General features: G+C 40.6%; 1 protein-coding gene across 4 annotated transcripts in view; it reads left to right on the top strand.

Moving 5' to 3' along the window:
• The window catches only part of Pcca (propionyl CoA carboxylase, alpha polypeptide), a 401,509-nt gene that overhangs the window by 333,065 nt on the left and 44,281 nt on the right, over window positions 1-24,163 (top strand). For all 4 annotated transcript variants that reach the window (XM_005374054.2, XM_013516015.1, XM_005374053.2 and 1 more), the window contains exon 21: window positions 3,732-3,785. In XM_005374054.2, the coding sequence (XP_005374111.1) occupies window positions 3,732-3,785 (54 nt within the window). The remainder of the gene's footprint in view (window positions 1-3,731; window positions 3,786-24,163) is intronic.

Raw genomic sequence — 24,163 nt, 5'->3', positions numbered from 1 at the left:
GTGTGTGTGTGGGGGGGGGTGGGTAAAGGTATTATTCTATATTACTCTTTCTTTCATTGTAAGGGTCTTGACCCTTTTCTGTTAGTCATTTTTATTTGAAATTAGTTATGATTAGTTATTTAGTTTTTTTTTTTAAAACATTTCAAAGGGATATATTGTTCAGGATACTGTTCTTCCTGGCTCTCTCTCTTTTTTTTATTTTTGTGAAATAATTTTTTTTAAAAAAGGATGCTGGGTGTGGCTGCACATGCCTGTGATCCCAGCACTTGGCAGTCCAAGGCAGGAGGATTGCTAGGGTTTGAAGCCTTCCAGGCCTGCATAGTGAGTTCAAGGCCAGCATGAAGTATATATAGCAAGACCTTATCTCTAAAATAAAGTAAGTAAAGAAAGAAAGCCTTCTGAGAGCTCTAGTTCTATTTTCTTAAATAACTTTGTTGAAATATAATTTACACACCATAAAATTCTCTGGCTCAGTTTCTCACCCCCATTTAACAATTTTTATCAGTACGTTTGTAGTACATAATGATTACACTCCTTTTGTAGAGTTGGTACACGTACATAATACATTGTCATTCTTTTTTTATCGTCTCCCCTCCCTGCGTCTTTTGATCTCCGTCCCATTTGAGAAAGATCTGTCTCCCTAATTCCTATTATCTTTTAGTTTGCTCTTTATTTATATTTTGAGTTTCTCATACAAGAGAAACCATGTGATATTTAAGCTTGTGTGTCTTATTTCACTCTAGTCCAGTGATGGCGAACCTTTCAGAAAGGAGTGCCCACACTGCAACCCAGAATCTACTTACATATTTATCGCGGGGTACCAACACTATAATTAAACCTGAATACTGAGGTTTTAGTTCAGAAAAAATGACTCATAGATTAACAGCTTTTATCTTAAAAGAAAAACAAATAACACATGTGCCATAGGTTCATAACCTCTGATGCAGTCTGTCTGCTGCCCCTGACCTTTTCAATTTGGGTTCCTTTACTGATGCTTTTGAAGTTCCACTGTGGACTCTGACACTTGAAGGGAATTTTGGTGGGTTGCTGAGTGCCAGATTGTCATGTCTGCTCCTACTCTGCTCCTGGGACCTTACTACAAACGCGTGCATCCCTCTGAGACTGGATTTGTCAGGCCCCACCCAGTGTCCATTACTGTGGTGAAACGAGCTCTCCCTCAAATCTAGTGTCCATCTCATTGGCTCTTTGGGATTCGCCGCCCCAGGCAGTGCCACATGCTTTCTCCTGCACAGGTCTGGCAGCCATTGTAGGGTTGTTCCCATCCATTAGTATTTTGAGATTCATCAGAGTAGCTACCATAGTCTAGATAACGTGTGTGGGTTTTTGTTTTTGCTCTTCTGATTTTTTCTTTTTATAGGAGGCTCAGCATGGATTCAGAAACTGCCACTTGCCATAATCCAGAAACTACACACTTAAATCACAGGTTTTGTCATGATCAGCAGCTAAAATTGAGTCAGGTGTGGTGGCGCATGCCTGTAATCCTAGCACCTGGGAGGCTGAGGCAGGAGGATCACTGCAAATTCAAGACCAACTTGGGCTGCATAAGTGAGTTCCAAGGCCAGCCTGAACTGCATTAGTGAGACCTTGTCTCAAAAAGAGAGAAAAAACAATTGCGTCTGCTGCTGTATTACAGAGGCAATTCACTGCTATACTAGTAAATATGGACTGTAACCTATTGCTCTTCTTTCGGACATAGGGTTTGTTTTTTTTTTCCGGTACCGGGAATCGAACTCATGACCTTGTGCTTGCTAGGCTGGCGCTGTGCCGCTGAGCTAAATCCCCAACCCTGACATAGGCTATTAAAGAAGGATAATTTGACCACACCTGTGAAAAGTTCTTTTCAGGTAGTAATAGGGATTCTTTAACTAGGTTTTTCCTCACTACCCTTAATATTCAGCAGTGTAGAAGTTAGCATGTTTATGAATCACCTATCCACATTCAAAACTGTTTTGTGCCACCCCTTTTCCTAATTTGACAGCTTCACCTCAAATTCACCATCAAAATGTCTGCTGTTAGAGAACTGATGCTTGAGAGATATGTTCCTGTTACTTTCATAGTATAGAGAAACAAAAAATTCTTGGTGAAGACTGACTTTATGTTTCCATTTCTGCAGCATTTACTTGTATGTTATTGGCATTAAGAGAATGTACAAGAAGTGATCCTTAAAGAATTCTCCGTCTAATTGGTGTTTGTAAGATGTTGTAGAGCTATCCCATCCTGCACTTAGGACACTTGAGTTGTGCTTTTTGCTTTACATCTACAGTGTGGGCGAGTTAATTTTTACATTCTTGGGCTTTCATTTCCTAATCTGTAAAACCAAGTTAATGTCACCTTTCAGGTTTATATGCTTTTCAAATTCTAAGGTCTTATGAATGAGTAAGATATAGTTCTGTTGTTGTCTTAGTTGCTTTTCTCCTGTTGCTGAGACAAAATACCCGACACCCACTGCTTTGAGCATGGCAGTCAGACCACCCTTGTGTCAAGTCTCTTGGCAGTATTTACAAGTAGCAGGCACATTTTGCATTAAACTACTTTCTTCCTTACTGCTCTAACTTCCCTTAGTCAGAGAACCAAAGGCTCAGCTTGAACTGTAGAGTCCCTCTGGCTTCCATTACTAAGTGATCTTGGAGACTGAAATTGGTTGGTAAACCTCTGCTAATGGGAAAGGAATACAGTTAGGGTACATTGGTAATAGTTGATGTGATACAGTTAAGTGAAAGCCACTGATGTCCTTCCAGGTTGGATCTGGGAATGTAAAAAAGCAAAGGTGCTTAGTGAAAACTGCCTCATTGGGGCTGGGGATTTAGCTCAGCAGCACAGCGCCTGTTTGGCAAGCACAACGTTGTGAGTTCGATTCCTGGTACCGGAAAAAAACCAGAAAAACAAACAAACAAACAAAAAAAAAAAAAAAGAGAGAGAGAACTGCCTCACTGTCTTTCAAGCCACTATGCTTCTCCGATTAACACAGAAAAGGAAGATATTTGAGGAACATATTAGGGTTAAATAGAGCAGTTTTGTAGGTGAGAATGCTCTTTAAAGGTATAGTTTACTTCCAGTGTGCTATTTAGTCCTCCAGTTTTTAGCAACATTACTGATTTTTACCTGAAGTTCAAATAAGTAAGATTTGTATAAGTCATACTGTTGCATTTGCTTTGAGCATATTTGATTTATAGATAAATACATGACCTAGAAGTGAATTCTTTTTTTCACTATTCTTTGGACACAAAAGAAAGTTGTTTCTCATTGCTATTTTAAACAAATATAATTCCTTTTAAAACAGGAGTTCTAATTCATATGTCATCATTCATTTATTTAAAGTTATAGTTGTATGGTTTGTAGTCTGTTCACAGACAGTCATCAGCAATCGTGTTAATTTTACAACATTTTCACACACCCCAAAACAAACCCCACGTGGGTTAGCAGTGAGTCCTCATCTCTTCCCCGAGACTACAGTTTACCCTCTGTCTCTGTGGATTTACTTATTCTAGACAGTTCTTATTAAATGGAACCATGTAATACACGTTCCTTTGTGACTGACTTCTGTTGTACTATATATTGGTACTTCACTCCCTTTTATGGCCAGATCTTCCACTGTATGGATGTACTATATTCTGTTTATATAATTCATCTGTTGATGTACCTTTGGAATTTTGGTTGCAAGGCACTGGTTTTTGTGTGGATGCATATTCATTTGATCTTTTTTTTTTCAGTGCCTTTCTCGAGAAGCAGGTGGAAATATGAGCATTCAGTTTCTTGGCACAGTGGTAAGTATGAAAGAATAATTACTTTGTATATCCTCGTAATTAGCAGAGAAAAGTAATGTTCAGCTAGTAAAGCTCATGTGCTCCATAGTGTATAAAGATGCATTTGAAAACAGTGAGCTTAATTTTTTTTTTGTATTTTCTTTCTAGCTTTCTATATTATTTCTAATGAAACTGAATCATCATTTTGTATCTTAAATTTTTTATCTAAATCCTATTATTTTATATATTGCTATAAAATATTTATAAATATGTTAATGGAACTACAGTTAAAATCTAGTAAGTAGGTATGACATTTTATTTATCCTTGTCTCTTGCTAGGTATTGAAGTTACTTCTACTTTTTTGCCATTACTAGTGATATTCCAGTGAACAATTTCATGTATTTTACTTTTTTGATGTTTTGAATTATTTTCAAATAAGATTTTTTAATGGCACAAAATATATTTCCTCTTAGACTCAAAGCGTGAATAATTTTATAGTTTATTCTACATGTTACCAATTATTTCATATCTCTTTAGAACATTACATATCCTATATTAGGATCCTTTATATTTTTACTAGTATTAGATATAATTTTCTAAATTACTGGCTTTGTCTACTGAAAAGTTTACGTGACTAGTTATTGCTATTAAGTTAGTTTTCAGGATAATTCATATAAAAGGCACACTAAAGTTTTAAATTTTGTCTATTCTTATTTATTATTGTTTTGAGTATTTCTCCATGTATTCATTTATTAAGTATTATTTATAATACGTGAAATGTCTCTTTGTGAGACTGTTTAAACTGGATTCATTTTGAGTGTTTCTAGTAGTTTATTGAGACTATCAGAAAGGCCTGTGATTTGGATAAAAATGTAATGGTTTTGTAGCCACTGAGATAAGAAGAATATTGATGAAATAAGTTTATTTAGTGTTTGATCATTTGCATATGTATAGAGACAGAGGTACAGTTTGTAAGGTATATGTATAGTCATATATGTGTAGACAGGCACTTGAACATTGAAACCTAAACTTCAGATATTGGACTTACGTCTAACGGTTATTCTTGTTTTTCTGATTAATAAAGTAATAAGTGCTCATTGTAAACAAAAGTTTTAGATATTGTTGAAATTCATCTCATGCAAAGTTGTATTAGTCAGGGTTTTCCAGAGGAAACAGACCCAACAGAGTACGCATGTACATAGATCTATGTATACAGGGATGGGCGAGAGATTGATTTTAAGGAATTGGCTCATGTATTTGTCGGGAGACTTGACAAATCTCAGATCTCTGAGGTAGACCAGTAGGCTAGAAACCCAGGGAAAAGTGTCAGTTCAAATTCTGAGGCAGTCTTCTGACTGAATTCCTCCTTGTTCTCCTCGTTGGTCAGTTTGTTTTCCATTAAGGCCTTTAACTGACTGGATAAAGCTCCACCTATATTATGGAGTATGAGCTGTGTCACTTACAGCCCACTTATTTAAATGTTAATGTCTTCTTTAAATTCCTTCATAGGAACATCTAAAATAATGTTTGACCAAATATCTGGGTTCTGTGGCTTCACAAAGTTGACATATAAAATTAACTATCACCAGAGTACATATCCCATCCCCTAGAAATATTTGAGTTTTCAGCAGTGACTACACCCTTCTGGACGTAGAACTGCACATCTGTTCACACAGCCATAAACCTTGAACATCTTGTATATGAGCACATGAAGATCTTTTCTTTTACATGGCTATTCAGAATTCCATGACGTGGGTGGATAGAAGAGGTTTTTATTGTCAGTGCTCATGCTAGGACTCTTTGCTCTTGCTAGACACTTTCGCTCTCTGTGCTACTGAACACTTGCCTGCGATTCTAATAGATTTCTAAATTTCTTTATAGAAAACTGAGCTTTGTTATCTACCATAAACAAAACATTTCTCCCACAGTTTTTCCTAACTCCATAAATGGCAACTTGAGCTAAAACTTCCACATTATGCTTGATTTTTAAAAAAACTTATAATATATTATTTTGCAGGGTTGGGAATCAAGCCCAGGGCCTCATACTTGTTAAGCAACTGCCCCACTCCCAGCTGAGGCCTCCCTGTCTCTTGTCTATATCATCCAGAGGTTAAAGTCTTTCCCTTGCACCTTTGCTCCCCAGTCCATTGTTAAAGTGGCAGGGAGAGCAGATGTGTCAGGCGCTTGGCTCAGGGTCTCTGTGCGTGTGTTTCTTCTGTGAGGGACATCTGTCCAGATATCTGTGGTGGGAGGGCCTCACTCTCTTCAAGCCTTTACTGACCAGCCACCTGTTGGTGGCTTCTCGTCTCCCCATGGACGAGCTTGATCACCCTTTCTGACATGTTATTGCTCTCCTTCCCAATTTTTTCTTTAGCAATTACCACTACTTGACATATGATGCATTTTACTTTTTGGTGTATTTATTGTCTGTCTTCCTCACTTGGGTGTAATAAGCTCTGTGAACACAAGGCTTCCTGTCCTTGTACAGTGCTCTGAACAGGGCCTGGTAATAGTAGGCGTACAGTAAATATTTTATATCTAGACCAAGGGACTTTCTGTGTCAGTGTGGGACAAGGTATTAGCCTTGAAAAAGAAAAGTGAAGAAAACAAAAATAGAAACTAATGGATTAAAAGTAAATGTAGCAGGCTGTTGGGACATCAGAGGCGAACTAACATGACTTACTCTAGGTTTCACATCCTTTGGCTAGATAGAGTAAAGAAGGGTACAGATTTCTCTGTGCTTAGTCTGATGCTTTTTCCATCCGAAAGTGCCCCGTATTTTTATTTTCTTCCACTGACCTCAGACACCCAAACATACTGGTCAAAAGGAAAAAAAATTATACTCTCTGCGGAACAAAACAGTTACATGAAGCCAGGCCTGGTGGCATATGCTTGTAACCCAGTACTAGGGACCCAAGGCAGGAGAATCCTGAGTCAAGGCAAGACTGAACTACACAATGAGATCCTATCTCAAACAAAAAGTCACCTGAAAAAAAAAGAAGAGAATTCCACGCACCTGACATTACCCGCTGGTCCTGCTAAATGAAAGATTGCTTGCTCATGCCTCCTGAAGACAGAATGAATGCCAATTTCTAATACAGCCTCCAGATTAATTTCTAATTACCCTGAAATTCTACAATGCAGAGGTTTGGATGGCCCATTTATTGTTATATTTGATTTTTCTGTGAGTATTATTAGTAATAATGGATCACTGTGGAAGAGGGAACGTGGCTGGAAGACAGTCGGGCTGTTACAGTGAATGCAGATTGAGGTCTGGCCTCCCTGTGCCACTTCAGTGGAAGAGTCTAAAGCAGCCGTACTTTCCAGGACACAGGCAGGGACAGCCGTACCGTGTCACATGGAAAGGTGATGCCCACCAACTATGCACTTGTCTTTGTTAGAATTCTTACAGAACTATCTGATCCAGGCGAGGTTCTTTTGAATATTGATGAACTTAACCTTCAGTGTTCAAAAAAGAGTTTAATTTTAGACTAAGTGAAATACATCTTTTTCATCATCAAGTTTCAAAAATAATGTTAGTGTTTCAATTTAGAAAAGGTACAGACTTAAAAAATAATTTATTTCACTGGACATGGTGTTGCACATCTGTGATCCCAGCCATGTAGGAGGCTGAGGCAGAAGGATCTCAATTTCCAGCTCAGTTTAGTGAGACCATGTCTCAAAATAAAATAATAATTAAAAAAATGTGGTCTGGGGATGTACCACAGTGCTCCCCAAGTTCAATCTCCAGTGTACACACACATATCCCAAAACACACACACATATACCACTCATTGTTTACTCACTCTGAACTTTAAAAATGTCAGTTTGGGGTTTTTTGTAGTGGTTTTTATTTTTAAAATCTATTTAAGTACGTGTTTGCAGTATATAGTGATTCTAATTATCACGGGGTGTTGGTACATGTACATAACACATCTTAATTCTTTTTTTGTTTTTCATCCCGTATACTTCCCTTCCCATCCCCCTCATCTCTTGTTCCCCCATCCATTTGACAACGATCTTCTATTTTGCTTTTTATTTCCAGTAAATGTCATTGCTTTTTGAAAACTAGGTTGTATGAGGTATTATATAAATACCATACCAAGTATTAGAAATATATCTTACATAATTGTACAGGCACATTTAAAAGATCATTTACATAACATTTGTAAGTTTTAAAGAATAATAATAAACACTTGTATATTTACAATAGAGTTTTGCTGTGTGCTTCTTTCTGATCCTGTCACTCTTTCTCCTCCCTACCTCCCACTGAAAACTTCTTCCTGGTTATATTTTTAATTTTTTTTGTGGGGGGAGTTGAGGCAGGGTTTCACTATGTATTGCAGGCTGGCCTTGAACTCGCTTATGTAGCCCAGTGCCTTGAACTCATAGTGATCCTCCTGCCTCAGTCTCCCAAGTGCTTTATTCCTGGTTTTAAATTTATCATTTCTTCCTTTTTCTTTATTATTATTCCACATACTTGCATCCCTGAACAATACACAGTTTCATTTTTCTTGCTTTTAAACTTGATATACATAGAGTTATGTTCTATAATCATCTATGACGTACTTTGTCCTATGTTGTTTGTAAGACCCCCTGTGTTGCATGGAGCTATAATTTGTTTATGCTTACAGATAAATAGGACATTGTTGATAAACTGGTTTGCTATTGTGAGCAACTGGGCGGTTTCTGGGTTTTATGTTGTTGTTTTGTTGTAACTTACAGTGTTACTGTGTTGTGTACAGGTATCCCCATGGGTTAAGACTGCATAACTGTGTGAATTTAGTCCATTTAGATGGCACTTGGATTCTTGCTAGTAAGGCAGGAACAGTTGGGGTGGGACTGAATGACTAGTTCTGCCTCTGAACTCCAGAACAAAGTGATTCTCAAGAACTGCAGAATGTCTGAGACTTACTCTTCTTGAAAGATGACACATCAGCCAGCTACAGTTTCATGGCTGCTGCTGGAAGACCTGAGGCTCCAGGGTCAGAGGCAACCGGCTGTGGATTACACTAGCACGTCATTGCCTTTGCACCGTTTCCCTGTGGTTTCCCCCAGAGTGCGTCAGAGAGGGCGAGATGATGGCAGCACCCATCATAATGCTGGGATGGCAGCCACCCAGATGATGGCTGTAGCAGAGCCGCTCAGAGCACGCGGACCCGGGGTCTTTATCGTGACAGTCATGGGGCCTGCCCTTTGTTCCAATGTGCAGATGTCCTCCAGAGGAAAGGACACTCAGTGTCCCACTCAGAAGACGTGAGACAGGGAAGAGCCAGAGGTGAGCTCTCTAGGCCCCCGGGGTGTCCCCTAAAGACCTGAACAACAAGATCAGCCTTTGTTGTCACTTGTCCCTGGGTGAAGAGTGGTACTGAGCACTGCCAGCCTGAGCCTCCCATGGACAGAGTTGCTGAGCTTACCTAGATACACAGCCTGGGAACATAAAGGCCATCATCTGTGCATGGAGTCTCATAGCCATTAAATAGACTTCCGATTCATGTAAAAGGGGTAGATTTGAGATTCAGTGGATTTATTCTAAACCATAAAGCCTTCGGCTCATGACTTTCAGTCCATGCACAAGGTCTCCTTTCTGTTACATTGTTTGAATATACTTAAAAATTGTCACATTTTTGTATAATGAAAGCAGAGTCTCCCAAATCAATGGGATGGGCCATTCAGCTATGAAATGTGCCTTTGTGACCCAAACAGGGATGTATTTGAGGGGTGTGTGTGTGTTAAGCATATACCACATTTTAACTGTTAGTGTCTATTAATTTATTTACCTTACCACTCCTAAAATGTAGGTTATGGGACTCGATTATAGTTTCCTGGGGTTGCTGTGTCAAATTACCACACACTAGGTGACTTAGAACAGCAGAAATTTACTCTCTCACGGTTCTTGGGGCCAGAAGTCTGAACTCCGAGTGTGGTCGGGCTGGTTCCTTCTGAGAGGCTCTCGGAGTGTCTGTCCATGCCTGTCTCTGACTCTGGTAGTTGCTGGTAGTTCCTGATGTTACTTGGCTTGTAGCCGTGTCACTCCAATTTCCTCTTCTCTCATCATATGGCCTTCTTCTTTGTGCCTGTGCCTTCATTCATGTGAATACAAAGACATCAGTGATCAGATTTAGGGCTTACCCTCATCCTGTTTTATTAAAGCTTATCCGACTTACAGCTGCAAAGTCCCTATTTCCAAATAAGATCATATTTATGAGGTTCTGGTGGACATGATTTCTTAGATGACTCTTCTGCCAGTACACACTTCATGTAGACATGAAAGCATGTTCAACATATATGAAAAGTTAAGCAATGCCTCAGGCAGTTTACCTAAAAATGTTTTTTAGCAAGAGACCATTACCTCTTAGGTCTGTGCTTTGCTGATACTTCATTTGAGCACTGAGCTTTATTCTTCAAAGTATTTTCATGCCTGTTAACATCACCAAGATAACTAGAGTTACCTTCTCATACTCAGACAAGCTGAAGCACTAGTGATGGGTATACCTCATTTAGTAAATGCGATTCCCAGCACTGTGTACAAGGAGAGCTATTCGGTGCTAGTACCTGGTAGAATGTTGGGTATTTTGTTTAAAGTTAAATTGTCAACCATCAGACTGCCTTAAAACAAATTGCTTGACTATATAACCCACAGAGTCATTTGTAGTAACTGCTAAGCATATCTGTGTAAGTCAGTTTGGGCTTCTGTAATCAAGCACCATGGACTACGAGGCTTAAACAGCATCATGGTTCCAAAAACTGGAAGTCCAAGAACAAGGAGCCAACAGGTTTATTTCCTGGTGAAGACTCTCCTCCTGGCTTGTGGGTGGCCACCTTCTTGCTATGTCTTTACATGGGGTGGGGACAGAGCACTCATTCTGTTCTCTCTTCCTTTTCCTCCCCTCCGTATGTGCGTGTGTGTAGCTGGCAATTGTATGTGTGGTGGTGGTACTGGCAGTTGAATCCAGGGCTTTCATACTGAGCTGTAACCTCAGAGCTTTTTATATTTTGTTTCAAGACTGGATCTCTAAGTTACTGAGATACCTAACCTGGCCTTCAGCTTGACATACTCCTGCTTCAGTGTTCCAGAATGCTAGGATTACAGATGTGCCACATCCAGCTTTTTTTCTCTTCTGATGAAGGCACTAATCCCATAGGGGTACCACCTTTATGACCTCATTTAAGCCCATCACTTTCCAAAGGGCCCACCTCCAGATGGTGTCATATTGGGGGTCAGCGTTGGAATTTAGGGAGCAGGAGTTCATATACATTCAGTCTGTAATATACACTTCATTGTTAAGCTATGCGTTCCAGTATTTTAGGGTATTTGTATCTATTCCATTACTAAATTGAGCTTTTGTTTTGTTTGTGTGTTTCTGGTTAACTGTGAGACATTGTACATCAGAGGGTTATAAGCTCATGAAGAAATGAAAGAGGCAGTGTTTTACTGAGCCACACTTCCTGCTTGAGCTATATTAAACATTATGCATATATTTATTACCTTAAGAATGCAAGACTTACCATTTATTCAAAACTTTTATATCGTAGTTGTTGTTTATGTTTAATTTTTAAAGCACAGTAATAAACATATCTAGAGCAAACATCCAGTCACACTGGATTCTCTCTCCTTAGAAAAACAGTTCCAATTGCCCAAAAGGGAGGAGAGGCTTAAATGCCATCGAATGGCCTCTCTGTGGCTCTGACATTAGCATTCACCCAAAGACTCTTGAGGAACTATCGAATTTGATATCTTTGAAGCTTAGCCAGAGATCTTAATGAAACCAAATGATGATTAAGTTCTTTAAGCTAATTTAAATCTCAAATTGTACATTTTTTTAGTGTCAAATTATATATCTTAAATGAAGTTTTTATTGATAATATACTTTATTTCTTATTAGCCTTAAAAGTTTGAGTGATAACATCAGTAGAATAAACATGTTTTACAAAGATTTACCATTAAGAATGCTACTAATATGACCCTTGATGCACCACTACAATTAGATTTGAAAGTAAGCATTTACGAAGTAACAGCGATTAATGACAACCATCGAAAACAATTTTGAACTCCATCAGTTTAACTCAGGAGGGTAAACTTAATATGATAATTCATCTCATTGAATTGTATCAGCTTAGCGGGAAAGTATGTAAATATGCGACCCTTACCTAGCTTCTGAATGGGTGCTGTGCTGATAGATTTATCAGTTCCATTAAAGAACTTTGGGGAACTTTGGAATTTCAGCAGTTGTTCCCTTGGAGGCTGAAAACCCAACCTGATCTCATACTGGGACCATTCTGGTCTGCATATTTCCATAATTTGCCTTTGCAACTAATATGACAGCAAGACACAAATAACTGTTTCTAATAATATCAGATGGAGTTGTGGAGGACAGCATTTTAATGTAGTGAGAGACCTCCCCGTGGGGTTGTTATTGCTACCATAGAACAGCAGCTACACAGTTGCAACTGCGGTCTCTTAATTGATTCGTTTAATTAGCAAGAGCTGAAGCTTGTGCTGTATCTTGTCATCTGATATTTCAGGGTCTAAAATTTGTATCATTCATATTTATAGATATATAAACATCATCAGAAAGTTCTCCTTCTTCTGAAAATTCGCTGGACATTGAATTTTAGTAGAGCAAACTCCTATTTGTTTGAAATCCATATAATAGAAGATGAAAAGAACTAGATTTGTTACCATCATTTAATCTTTATATTGACTTTTTAAAGTAGTAAAGTCAAGTAAAATGATGTCTTGCACTTTTGGTTATGTCTCATCTTCCAGAAATAAACTTTAAGAGTCAAGCATGGTGGCACACACCTGTAATCCAGCACTCAGAAAGCTGAGGCAGGAGGATTGCTGCAAGTTCAAGGCCAGCCTGAACCACATAGCAAGACCTTATCTCAAAAAACAAAAATAAACTTCAAGAAAATTTTGTTGGTCTTCTATGCCTTATAAATGATATGCAGTCTCTCAACATATGTGACTGGCTTAAGTCAGTCTCTCATTCTGTCTCTCTCTGTAGCAGTGGCATTTTTGGAGTGACGTGTGGATCTCTTACTGTATTTCCTGCACATTGGTCGCTTGACTGTCCAGCTGTCCCAGCCTGCCTTCTTCACAGCCTCCCTGAGTCCTGTGGGCTCTCTAGCCCTGCTCTCCCTCTGTAGAGTCTCTCACTGGCTTGCCCCATAGGGCTCGCCCATCTCGCCCAGTCTGTCCTGGGCCCCTTGAAAGAGGGGAATGGGAAGCATGTGCCACTGAAACCAGGGCCGTCCTCAGCCTTGGAACCACACACAGAGGCTCCTGCCCACACCAGGCTGAGCTTTCCCCTGCCGACCCTCTCCCATCCAGTGGCAGAAAGCAGGCAGTGACCACAGAAGTGGCATTTTTTTGAAGGGTTGATGCCATTTTCAGATGTTTAGATGCATTTTATAATGCTCAGAAAAGGGTAAATCCATAGCATTCCATACTGTATTTTCCTTATATATGGAAAATTTCAGTCAAAATGTGGATGGGGTAAGATTTTATGAAATGAGCTGTAAATACAGTCTTACTCTTGAACACTGTTTTGTGGTAATGTGCATTCCAGTCTCACAGTGAACTCAGTGCTGAGCTGGATTGTATGTGTAGTAATGTGACAGCAGAGAGAATTGTAGTCCAGTTTACTTTAAAAATAATCAAAAACAAAACAAAGGGCTGGGGATTTAGTTCAGTGGCACAGCGCCTGCCTGGCAAGTGCAAGGTCATGAGTTTGATTCCTGGTACCGGAAGAAAAACAAACAAACAAACAAACAAACAAAAAAGCCAGTGGAAAAACAAAACAAGACAAAACAAAATGAGACAAAAATGGGTGCAATCCCTAATGCAGAAGACCAGGCTATTGAGCAGAGGTCTCTGATTAAGGATCTACATTTCATTTGTTAGCAATATCTCAATAAACCTGGGGGTGGGGATATAGCTCAGTGGCATAAGTGCCTGCCTGGCAAGCACAAGGTCCTGAGTTCAATTTCTGGTCCACCCCCCCACAAAAAAAAACCTGGGGGGGGGTCTACATTCCATATCTTGCTAAGACATATTTTGATGATAAGCATAAAAGCCAGCATGTAATGCTATGATGGCATATTGACTGGTCATCCATTATGTGACAGACATTGAGTTTTGGCAAATCAAAAGTAAAAGTGTCCCTGCTGTGAGTGATCCCACAGTGCCCTGAAGGTTCAGAAGTGCAAAGAGCTACTTACAGTCTAGTGTGCTGCGGGTGGGAAGAGAGGGGTGTGAGAAGTACAGGTGCCTTCCCGAGAACCTGGATAAAGGAAAAGGGGGAGGCATGACCAGCCCCACAACCCTGCCAGCAGGTGTGTCTAGCTCAGGCTGCAACTTTGAAGGTGAATCAAGTTTGCAAGAGGCGAAAACATTTCAGAGAGAAGGGGTCAGCACCTGCCAAGGCTGGAGATACTGTAGGTCCAAACGCTGATGGGAGAGGAGGAGAAGGGATAAAATAAATGAAGGCATAAAGGCGTGGGGCTGCCCCAGGCCTAAGGAAGAGCAGGTTGGCTAATGAGATTGGCAGGGTGGGGGCAAAGCTCTGTTGCGGATGAAACTAGACTAGCAGGACCGTGCCACACAGACCAGGCTGTCTCCTCTAGGTTTTGAGGACGGTTGGAGGATTTGAAAGAAGAGGGGCAAAGTGTCACAATTCTCATGAACCACTCTGAACATCTTCCTGTTGCTTCACAAACAGAAGAGAAGGATTACACCAGAGAACACAGGGCGTAGCCATTAACTTAGATTTTGACCAGTTTTTGTTTGAAAGGCCAGGGAGACGTCCACGATGTAAAGGACATTTCTGCTGTGGAGATCAGGAAAGTAATCGGGTGAGCGTCGAAGTTGGTGCTTTGTCAGCAAGAGAGGTGAGACAGATCTGAAACCACACTGGAAATGAGGCTGCCCAAGAAGACAGTGAGGCAGCAGAGGATGGGCTTAGAATGGGATTCTGCAAGAGGCTCACCTTTTCCCGGGGCGTGGAAGGGTGTATTCTCTAACAGTCACTCACAGAGGTCTGACAGTCACCTGTCCTCTGAGTCATTTACATTTCATGAGACTATTCATGATCTCACGGTGTGTCAGTCCTAAGGTGTCACTGTGTCAGAGTATCTCAATAGCCTGCTGACATCTGCCAGAGCCTCAACATTAATTTTAGTAAAGAATGCTTTACATTTGTATGATGCTTTAGGGTTTTAAAATACTCCTCTATATATTTGCTCATTTAGTTCCATTCTGTTTCTCTGAGCAGTAAGCCATAGAGCACCTGAGAGTTAGTTGTAAACATCAGGCATGTAGTGCTGTTCGGAATGTTTTCAATTTGAAATATGTGGATTACTGAGTTATGTGTTCACAAGAGATTCTCATGAACCACTACCAGGGTGTTAGTGAGCATCGAGGCTGGCAGGAGTGGGCACAGGAATAGTAAATGCATCTTGACTTCCTGTACTTGAATCTAAAGTCTCCCGTCTGCCAGCTCTGTGAACTTGAACAAGTGATGTAACCTCTCTGGGTCTCAATGTCCTTATCAGCAAGACGGACATTTTGTATTGCAATGGGAGGGGAAAGGGCTGAACAAGAAAATGTTTGTAAAATACCTGAAAATAGGTACTGGGCATATAATGGTTCTCTTTTCATTAGAGCCTTCTGCTCTCCCTTTGCTTCACTGGACTCAATTTTTTTTCCTCCTTGTCTTCGCTTGCTTATTATCTGAAATTGTCATCTCAACTAAGGTCACGATTTGGTGCTTAGTCTGTAGAAAAAGAAGGAAAAATCTGTAATTGTTTGAAAAGCCAACTTTTTGTTCATCCTGTGGCTATGCCCTCTTAACAAAGTGAATATATAATTTGTCATGGAATGCTAAGTATAAAACACATTTTTAAATGCATACCTTGTGACTACAAGATGCTTATAAATATCTGTTTGCATTATAATGTAAGAAAACCTTAGCTAGATATTTAAGGAGATTAGGGTATGTTAATACCTATTTAAATGAGAGATTGTTCTTATTTAAGTCTTTAGCCACTGTTTCCCTTCCTCTCCTACTTTACTCAACCAAATTTTGAACCTTCTTAAAGGATTTTAGGAATAAGAGTGTTTTTGACATGTATGTAGCAGTGTGTTGCAGTATCACAAGTGTGGACCAGTGGTTCTCAACCAGGGGTGATTCTGCTCTTCAGGGGACAATGTGGTAATGTCTGGAGACATCTGGATTGTTACCAGTGGTGGGGCTACTACCAGAACCTAGTGGGAACTTCTCACCATTGTATAATGCAGGGGACAACCCTATACTAAGATTACTCAACCTAAAATGTCAATCATGCCAAAATGGAGAGTCCCTGGTCTGGACAGTAATTGTGGAAGGCATATACGGATGATAACTGATTTATGATGGAGTTATGTTCCAGTAACCCCATAGTAAATTGAAAAATACTGTAATCCAAAAATGCATTTAACACCCCCACTTCTGATAGCAGATCTTAGCAGCTCCACACACTGTAAGGGTATCAGTCATTTCCCCTGGTGATTGTGTGGTTGACTGGGAGATGCCCTCGAAGCCACTGCCTAGCATCACAAGAAATAATCATTACTACATCACTAGCGGGGGAGAGGATCCAAATACAAAATTTGAAGTCATTTTACTACTGGATGTATATGCTTTCACCCCATGATTAAGTTGAAAAATTGTAGATCAAACCACCAGCGTCAGGAGCATGGAAATACCTGTGAGGATCTCATATCCCCAACACTTCATGGAGCTAAGATTCTGAAAACTTCCTCTCGTTTGTCCCCTGGATAATAGTTCACAGCGATTCTACCCACGTTCTCTCTGCATTACCTCACTCTGGCTTTAATTTGTGAGCTGAAATTCCAGCATCTTGATCAGATGGGAGAGAGAACTGGGCCCCACAAATGGATGTCACATATATTGTTTCACTGTCTTGTCCTAATATTTGTTTTGACTGACTGTGTATGCCCTTATGTCTACACAGAACTATAACCAGCATCTTTCTGTAGATAGGTTTATCTCTTTTTTACTATCTGGTTAGGATTCAAAGGTCATTGTTTTTTATTTTCTTGATTGTGTCTAGATTTCATGTCACAATGACAATTTTTTTATAGTTCAAGCTTGCCCATCTATAGACTTTTCTTGCTGGTTCATCTCTGTTAATCCCAGGTACTGAGAGTAAAAGAGCACTTTAATATTGTTGAATCAGTTTACCTGCTGAAAATAAGCCTGCATAGACATGAGTACGGCTACGTGCTCTGGGCACACTCGGCGTGGAGAGCTTTCCCTGAAGCCTGGCTCTGCCAAGTGGCTGCTCTGATAGTGTGCAGGCAGCTGCTGAGGTGGCAGGAGAGGTGCCAGGAAGGAGTGTGTGGCCCTCGTCACTCAGAGATTCTCCCCCATCTAGTCTGCCGTCTGATGTTGACTTAGCAGGGTTTTGGGAAATGTACCTGTGGATTTGGATTTGTGGAGGTGACTGGGACCAATATGGAGAGACGAATGCCCTTAAAGAATTGTTCCTTCCTTTTTCTGAGAGAAAGGGGCCCTGTCATGCCACGCAGGCGCACAGGGGAAGCACCAGCATAGCTCAGGAGGCAGAAAAGAACAAGACAGGAGCCTTCGCAGGGCTTCCTTTGTAAAGGCGGGGTAACGTAGCAGTGTAACAGCATAATATTGACTAGTTTTGTTAATGTAGGTTGGCTTTGGGCAACAGGGGTGGTCTTTATTGCTTGGTACCAGGCCGTGGAATGATTTAAGGGCAAGGGAAATATTAGTTTGTTGTGAGAGGTGTTTAAAAAGGATGGTTGATTTGTTTCCAACTAAGTTATTTGCTCTCTCCAGGAATTAGCTAGCCTGTGTGGGGCAGTCTCTCCCTGGATCTGTGAGTCCACCCAAAATGTTAAAATGTGAAGTACTTGGTTGCATGTTGTGTTGTATTCCCAAAACTCTGGGAGGCTGAGGCAGGAAGACTAAAAGTCTAAGCACAGCTTGAACAAATTAGTGACCTAGCAAGACCCTTTTTCAGAATTAAAAAAAAGCCTGGGATGTCAGAGAGTGCAAAAGCCCTGGGTTCAATCCCAGTACCAGGGGGAAAAATATACAGAAAATGAAAACAACATAAATAATATACAGGGAATACAGAACTAATCAGATCTAAGGAAATGACATATGCTAACTAAATTCACAGAGACTAATGCCTAAATCAGAACGTACAATTATTAATTTGTGACCAGAACTGGTCTGCTTTATGTGGAATTTGAAACAGAGGTGGACATAGTGTACCTATGCCATGCAGGAGCCTGATAAATCCCTTCTGACCCTCCAGAGACTGCTCCGTGCCTTTGCATTGCTTTTCATCATCTTCTCACAAAGGTCTCTTGCAGTTGATGAGACTTCAGCAACCTAACCCGGAGCTTCAGACCTAAACAATACACAGCTTTCCTTCTGCCCTCCCTAGGCTGGTGCTCAAGTCATGGCCACTGGAATTCTGAATGTGCCCCCACCCCTTGGCCTGGCACCTTCACAGATGACTTCTGCAGCTTGTGTCTGTGGAGTGTTGCCAGCATAGCTCGCTTCAGTTTCCCAGGTAGACCCTCGTGGAGTTGGAGCAAGGACAGTCTCATGAAGAGCCCTGAAGGGGTTGTGTGACCTTCTTGAACCTTGGTGTTCTTTGTTGTAAAATGAAAGGTTGGGGTCAGTGACCTCTGAGGTCCCCCCAGCACCATCCTGCATGAGAGCGACTGCATTCCACACAACCTGCAGTTTGCTTGTGACAGTAGTGAATATCCCATGTGCAACTTATTATCATCATCTCTTTTGCTATCTTGAGTTTTTCAGTCTCATTAGAGAAGACATCAGTGACTTATTGCACAGTGACATCATGTCCTGTAACTTCATTTCTAAGGACAACACATTGTGCTGCTATGGGCTCAGCGCTAATAATCAAGATTGTATGTTCTGCTTACTGTGACTTTTTTGTGGTTTCTGGGGGGGAAATGTAGATGCTTTTCAATTATTTTAAAGGAATTTTGATTAACCCCCTGGGCAGCGTTCTCTGCACCACCTGCCACGGAGATGCTAGTTTTATTGAACAGAAGGTATAGAATTGAATTGCTCTTATTTGTTTTCTTTCTGGTGCCTATAGTATTATCTCAAGTTTGAACATTTTAATAAATATTTAATAAATATTTGTCAAAAACAGGTCAGAACCATTATAAATTAAGCCTCTTTTCTTCATTTTCAAATGCAAATAAGTTAATTTGATTTTTAAGTGAAATTTCCAAGTTAAAGACTCATGTTTTCCCTTTATGTATATAAAAAATAATGGGGTTTTTGTTATTTGTTTGTGGCTCTGGGCATGTAAACCAGAGCCTCAGATACGCTAAGCGTGTCCTCACTCTGAACTACGTCTACACCCCAGTGGTTACTTTTGCCTTGGTAAAGCCAACATCCTCCTGTAGCACATGTTCTAAGTATTAGCCTTTGGAAGCCATTTACTTTAATTTATTGTAGCACTGGTGTTCTTGTTGCCATTTTTGTAGGTATTTAGCATGTTTACTATTTCTTCTCTTGTATGTCTGCTTTTACCTTTTGCCTATGTCCAAATATTTATGTTCTTGATCCGTAGAGAGATTTCAAGTAGTTGCTTCAAAGGACTTTTTAAAAAGGTGTTTTGAAAAAAAAGGTGTTTTGAGAAATGTGCAAATCAGTTTTTAGTCTATTCCCAGGGCTGTGCAACCACCATCATAATCACCCCAAAAAGAAGTCCCATATTCAATACTGGTCACATGCCACTTCCTGTGTCTGGAAGCTACTATTTTTTCTGTATGTATATTTGCTCAATCTGTACATTTCGTAGTACTGGAATCCTGCAATATCTGTTTGGATGACTTTCACTTAGCATGCCATTTTCTCATGGTTGATTTGCATTGTAATGTGTCAGTCCTTCATTCTTTTTTATAGGTACCATAAAAACAACTGTGGATAGATCATTGTAGGAATGTGGCACATTTTGTTTATTTTATTCTTAAATTGATGGGCTTTTGGTTATTTTTATCCTTTTTTGGCTGGTTTGAATAATACTACTGAGTCTACCTTTTTTTTTTGTGAACGCATGTTTTTATTCTTGGCTGTGATACCTAGGCCTGGGATTCTGGGGGTCATACGAATCTATTTCTGTGCTTAACTTTTTAAGGAACTGCCAGGCTGTTTTCCAGTGCAGTTGCATCATTTTCCATCCTCACTATAATACATGAGTGATTCAGTTTCTCTACTTCCTCACTCGCACTTGTTACCATCTCTTTTATTATAACATCTTGGTGGATGTGAAGACAGGACTTGCTTTTAAACATTCTCTGTGTAGGCTTCCTCCTTGTCCCCAGAAGTTATAATTAATGCAGAAGTAACCCAAACTGTATATTAATTATTTTGTTCTTTAAAGCAAACCTAATTCTCACAAAACAACAAAGAGCATATATTCTTGATTAATGTGTTTCTAATACATTGTTTCTCTTCATTTCTCAAAATGTCTTTGATATTAACTGATGCCTTCCATTTTCATAGGCTCTTTTTTCCTAATAGTACCACATACTGTGTAAAAAGGTCATTATATAAAGAGAGGGAAAATAAATATACAGCATAAAAGAGAACATTTATGCTATTCATATATTTTTTAAATGGGGGGCCTTACAACATTTTGAGATTTAAACCAACAATAATATTTTTTTGCTCATTAGTAGGCGGCTTCTTGTTGCCCGTGAGCTGGTGTTTTGCCTTGAAAAGTCAGACAGCCAAAGCACTTGTCAGTGCTTGAAATCCCAGGGTTTTAATTCCATAGTCTTTTATCTTTGAATCCTGCTTGCAGACCATCTTACATGCATTTGTACGGGCTATAACAACTGACACTATTTAATAAACACTAATTTGAAGAAGGAAAAACATAGCATCTTTTAAAGTCACTCGTTCAAAATTAGCAGAAGTAGGAAAGGAAAAGTCTTGTCTCCCCATCACTGTTCTGTTCTGTTTTGCATCGCCATGGCCTTTGAGACCACTAGTCATTCAAAGGACTTGTTGGGTACCCGTTATATGCTAAACAATTTTGTAGGTAATGGGAAAGTGGATTAATTTCCGTAAGTCAGAAATCTGAATCACAAATAACTGTCCAGGCACAACCAGCTGGTATATACCATGTAGCTAACCACACATTCATATGTACATGATATTCTTTCTTTGTTCTTCTTTGCAAAATTGAGGAATTCAGAGGTCAATCCTTGGAGTCATAGTTGAGGAGTATGGCAAGGAAGTTGAAAATTGAAGACTTTGGATTCTGAAGTTTGTCACTTTTATTCTGCAGTTTTATAGTATTAAATCTCTTCACATGATTGTAAATATTTTGCCTCCTTCTTTAGTTCTGTTTGGAATTTCCTAGTTATTGCTTCAATAATGTATCCCATATATTGTATCCTATAATATATCCCATCTGTTTGTATATAAAGGGCAATTTACAGGGTAATGATGGAGGGCACCTGCTTTTGAGTGAGGCAGATAGTGATTTATTGACTGTTTGATTTAACCTCATTTACTCTTTGTCAGCACTGTTTCCTGGTCTGTAAAATACCATCTACCTTGTTGGCTGGGGTGAGAATTAAATGGGGTAATGCAGGCATAACACCTAAGTATAGTTCTTGGCACCACGTAATCACTCAGTAGCTCTAACTAGCATTGTGGAAATATATTTCACACCCAGGAGGAAAGTCTTACTTCCCTTTTTGAGACAGGATCCTAGGAGTTTTCTAGTTGCCATACCTGTTTCCTGAGGGCAACTAATTTAGATCTCTAGTATTTCTAGTTCCTGTATGAAATTCAGTAAGCAAGAAAATACCATTAAAAGTTATTCCACTTTTTGCATGCTCATGATTTGATGTACACTGTACAACTCTTGTTCTCATTGATAAGTATAATTCCTGGAAACTGAGTGTTAAAAATCCACACCCTGGCCTGGGATGTAGCTCTGTGATAGAGCCCTTGCCTGGCATGTGTGAGGCCCTGAGTTGGATCCCCAGCACCACCTTTTTTTTTTTTTTTTTTTTTAAAGTACTGGGCATTGATTGAACCCAGGGCCTTCACAGGCCTTAAATAAATCTCTGGCCCATTTTTTGAGACAGGTTTTCCATGAGTCACTAGATTGTCCAGGCTAGACTCAAACTTGTGATCCTCCCACTGTAGCCTTGGAGTGCTAGGATTAAAAGACACTTTGAAAATGGCTAAGAGGCCAGTCTATTAGTGCCGGTGAGAAGAGGCTGGGTTTTAAAAGGAAGAGAAGGGAACTGTTGAGCAAATGATTTTTTAATCATCCATAAAGTATGATAGCAAAGATGGCTCCTAAAAGAGCTGTGGCACTCCTTACTGAGGGACAACTTTAGAAGTAGGGGAATCGCATGAGTATTAGAACAGAGGCAGCATGATTGGGAGTGCCGTGTAAAGCATGCACTCCTTTGGGAGATGCCTTCAGCTCTGCGATCCCCCTTCAGCCCTATTCCTGGCAAGTCCTCATCCAGTAGGCCATCTCCTTTACTCTTGGTACATGGAAGGAGGGTAGCTTCTCTCCCTCCTGCCCTGCTGCAGCCCATCTTGTCAACGCTGAAGAGCGACGCAGAGCAGCGGCCCCTCACATGCAGCAGCAGATTCGGTGGGCTGAAGCCCTGAAGTTGTTAGCAGCTGGAAGTGGCAAGGGAGAGGTTGTCAGCGCATTAAGGCCTTGCCTCTGAGCACATTATTAAGTGTGACCCAGCGTTTGTCCAGCGTACCCTGATTAGCTCAAAGTCTGCAGTTCATTGCTCTTTACCCTGAAGAAGAAGGAGAGCCTGAAGGGTTCATATTTATTTCCCTGTGGATTTTTTTTTCTTTGATCCAGGAAATTGTTCATCTTCAATAACCTGGTTCTGTCTTGTTCTCTGGAGAATAGTTTTGAGTTGCTCCATGAAGCAGTCTGTCACAGCAGTAGCCAGGCTACCAGGGGCAGGGGCACAAACAACGGACTCCCTTCCCAGGCTGAAGTGGGAAAGAGTTTGGGGATCAGGCTCAGTGGGCTCTAGCTGGGAGTGCCTCCTCCCCAACTGTGGCTTCTCAGTTGGCACCTCGGTGGTGTCCAAGAGGGCTGGGCCCAGTCCCTTCCTGGTTTGCACACAGGGGCCCAGGAGGTCCCAGCCTAGGATGGGAAGACCTGTGCTCCTCCCCCTGCACAGTTGTGCCTCTGACCTAGTTCTCATCAGAGGAGGGAACAGCTCCCCCCGAGCCACCTTTATTAGGAATAAATTGCCTGAATTAAGAGGACTCACGTACTTCTTCCCAGCCCAAGTGGCAGCCTCCTGAGTGAAATCACCACAGGTATGTCCCCTCATTTTCTTAGCCTTTGGGCGGCTAATTTCCACTCTGGAAATTCTCTTAGGCAGGAATTAGATGATTACTTGCAACACCTACAAGGCCTTCTCTGAACAAGCCAAGTTGATTTTCCTACAGTGGAAAGGGTGGAACAAAACCCTTCACATCCTAGTGGCAGAACTGGGACTAGAATTGGCAGGCACAGAGGCATGGACACTGAACTGACATTTCCCTTCCAGGGGGTTCAGGAGGATAGAAACAGCCATGCACACTCTGGCCCTGTGTGTAACAGAGCCTTCTCACTCGGGGAAAGGGACAACACAGTGTCTAGGCCATTACTTAAAAGACACTTGATCTTACTGCCTTATTCCCACAACTCCATTTTATTGAGGAAATATCTGGGCTCTTTTAGGTAAAGCCCTTTGTATAATTGAGAAGGAGGAGAGTTCATGTTATCCTTTCCTCAAACCCCAAATAAACTCTTAGACATTGCTCAAAATAAAAACAAAAAGCCCCTTTGCCGCAGGGGTACCATGTCTTGTATTCAAGGAATCTCTGTGAATATGTCTCAGGTACTCTTACAGGGTACACATTCCTGACTGAGATGCTAATTATACCAAACTGAAAGATGACTCTGTTTTTAGGAAGAAATGGCCTACTGTGTTCTAAGTACAGAGGCTTCTTGCCTTACAGTGGAGCTGTGCCCTGATAAAGCGTCCATAAATTGAAAACACAAACCAGGAATGCATTGAATGTGCCTGTGTGCTGGGCAGGTGACACCTCCGGGATACCTGGCTCAGCAGTGCAGGACACTGTGGGGCATCCCTTGTTTCCCTTCATTATTGGGGTGGGGAGGCTGCACTCACTGGCAACATCGTGAGAGTGTCTGCTGCATAGCGCCAGTCCAGGGTGAGGTCCTGATTCAAAATTTGAAGTTCGGTGTATGCTGAGTGTGTATTGCTTTTGTGCCATCTTTTAGCTCC

The sequence above is a fragment of the Chinchilla lanigera genome, unplaced genomic scaffold (genome assembly GCF_000276665.1).
Source record: "Chinchilla lanigera isolate Chin_1 unplaced genomic scaffold, ChiLan1.0 scaffold00003, whole genome shotgun sequence".
Lineage (NCBI taxonomy): Eukaryota > Metazoa > Chordata > Mammalia > Rodentia > Chinchillidae > Chinchilla > Chinchilla lanigera.
This window is presented reverse-complemented; position numbering and strand designations above follow the sequence as displayed.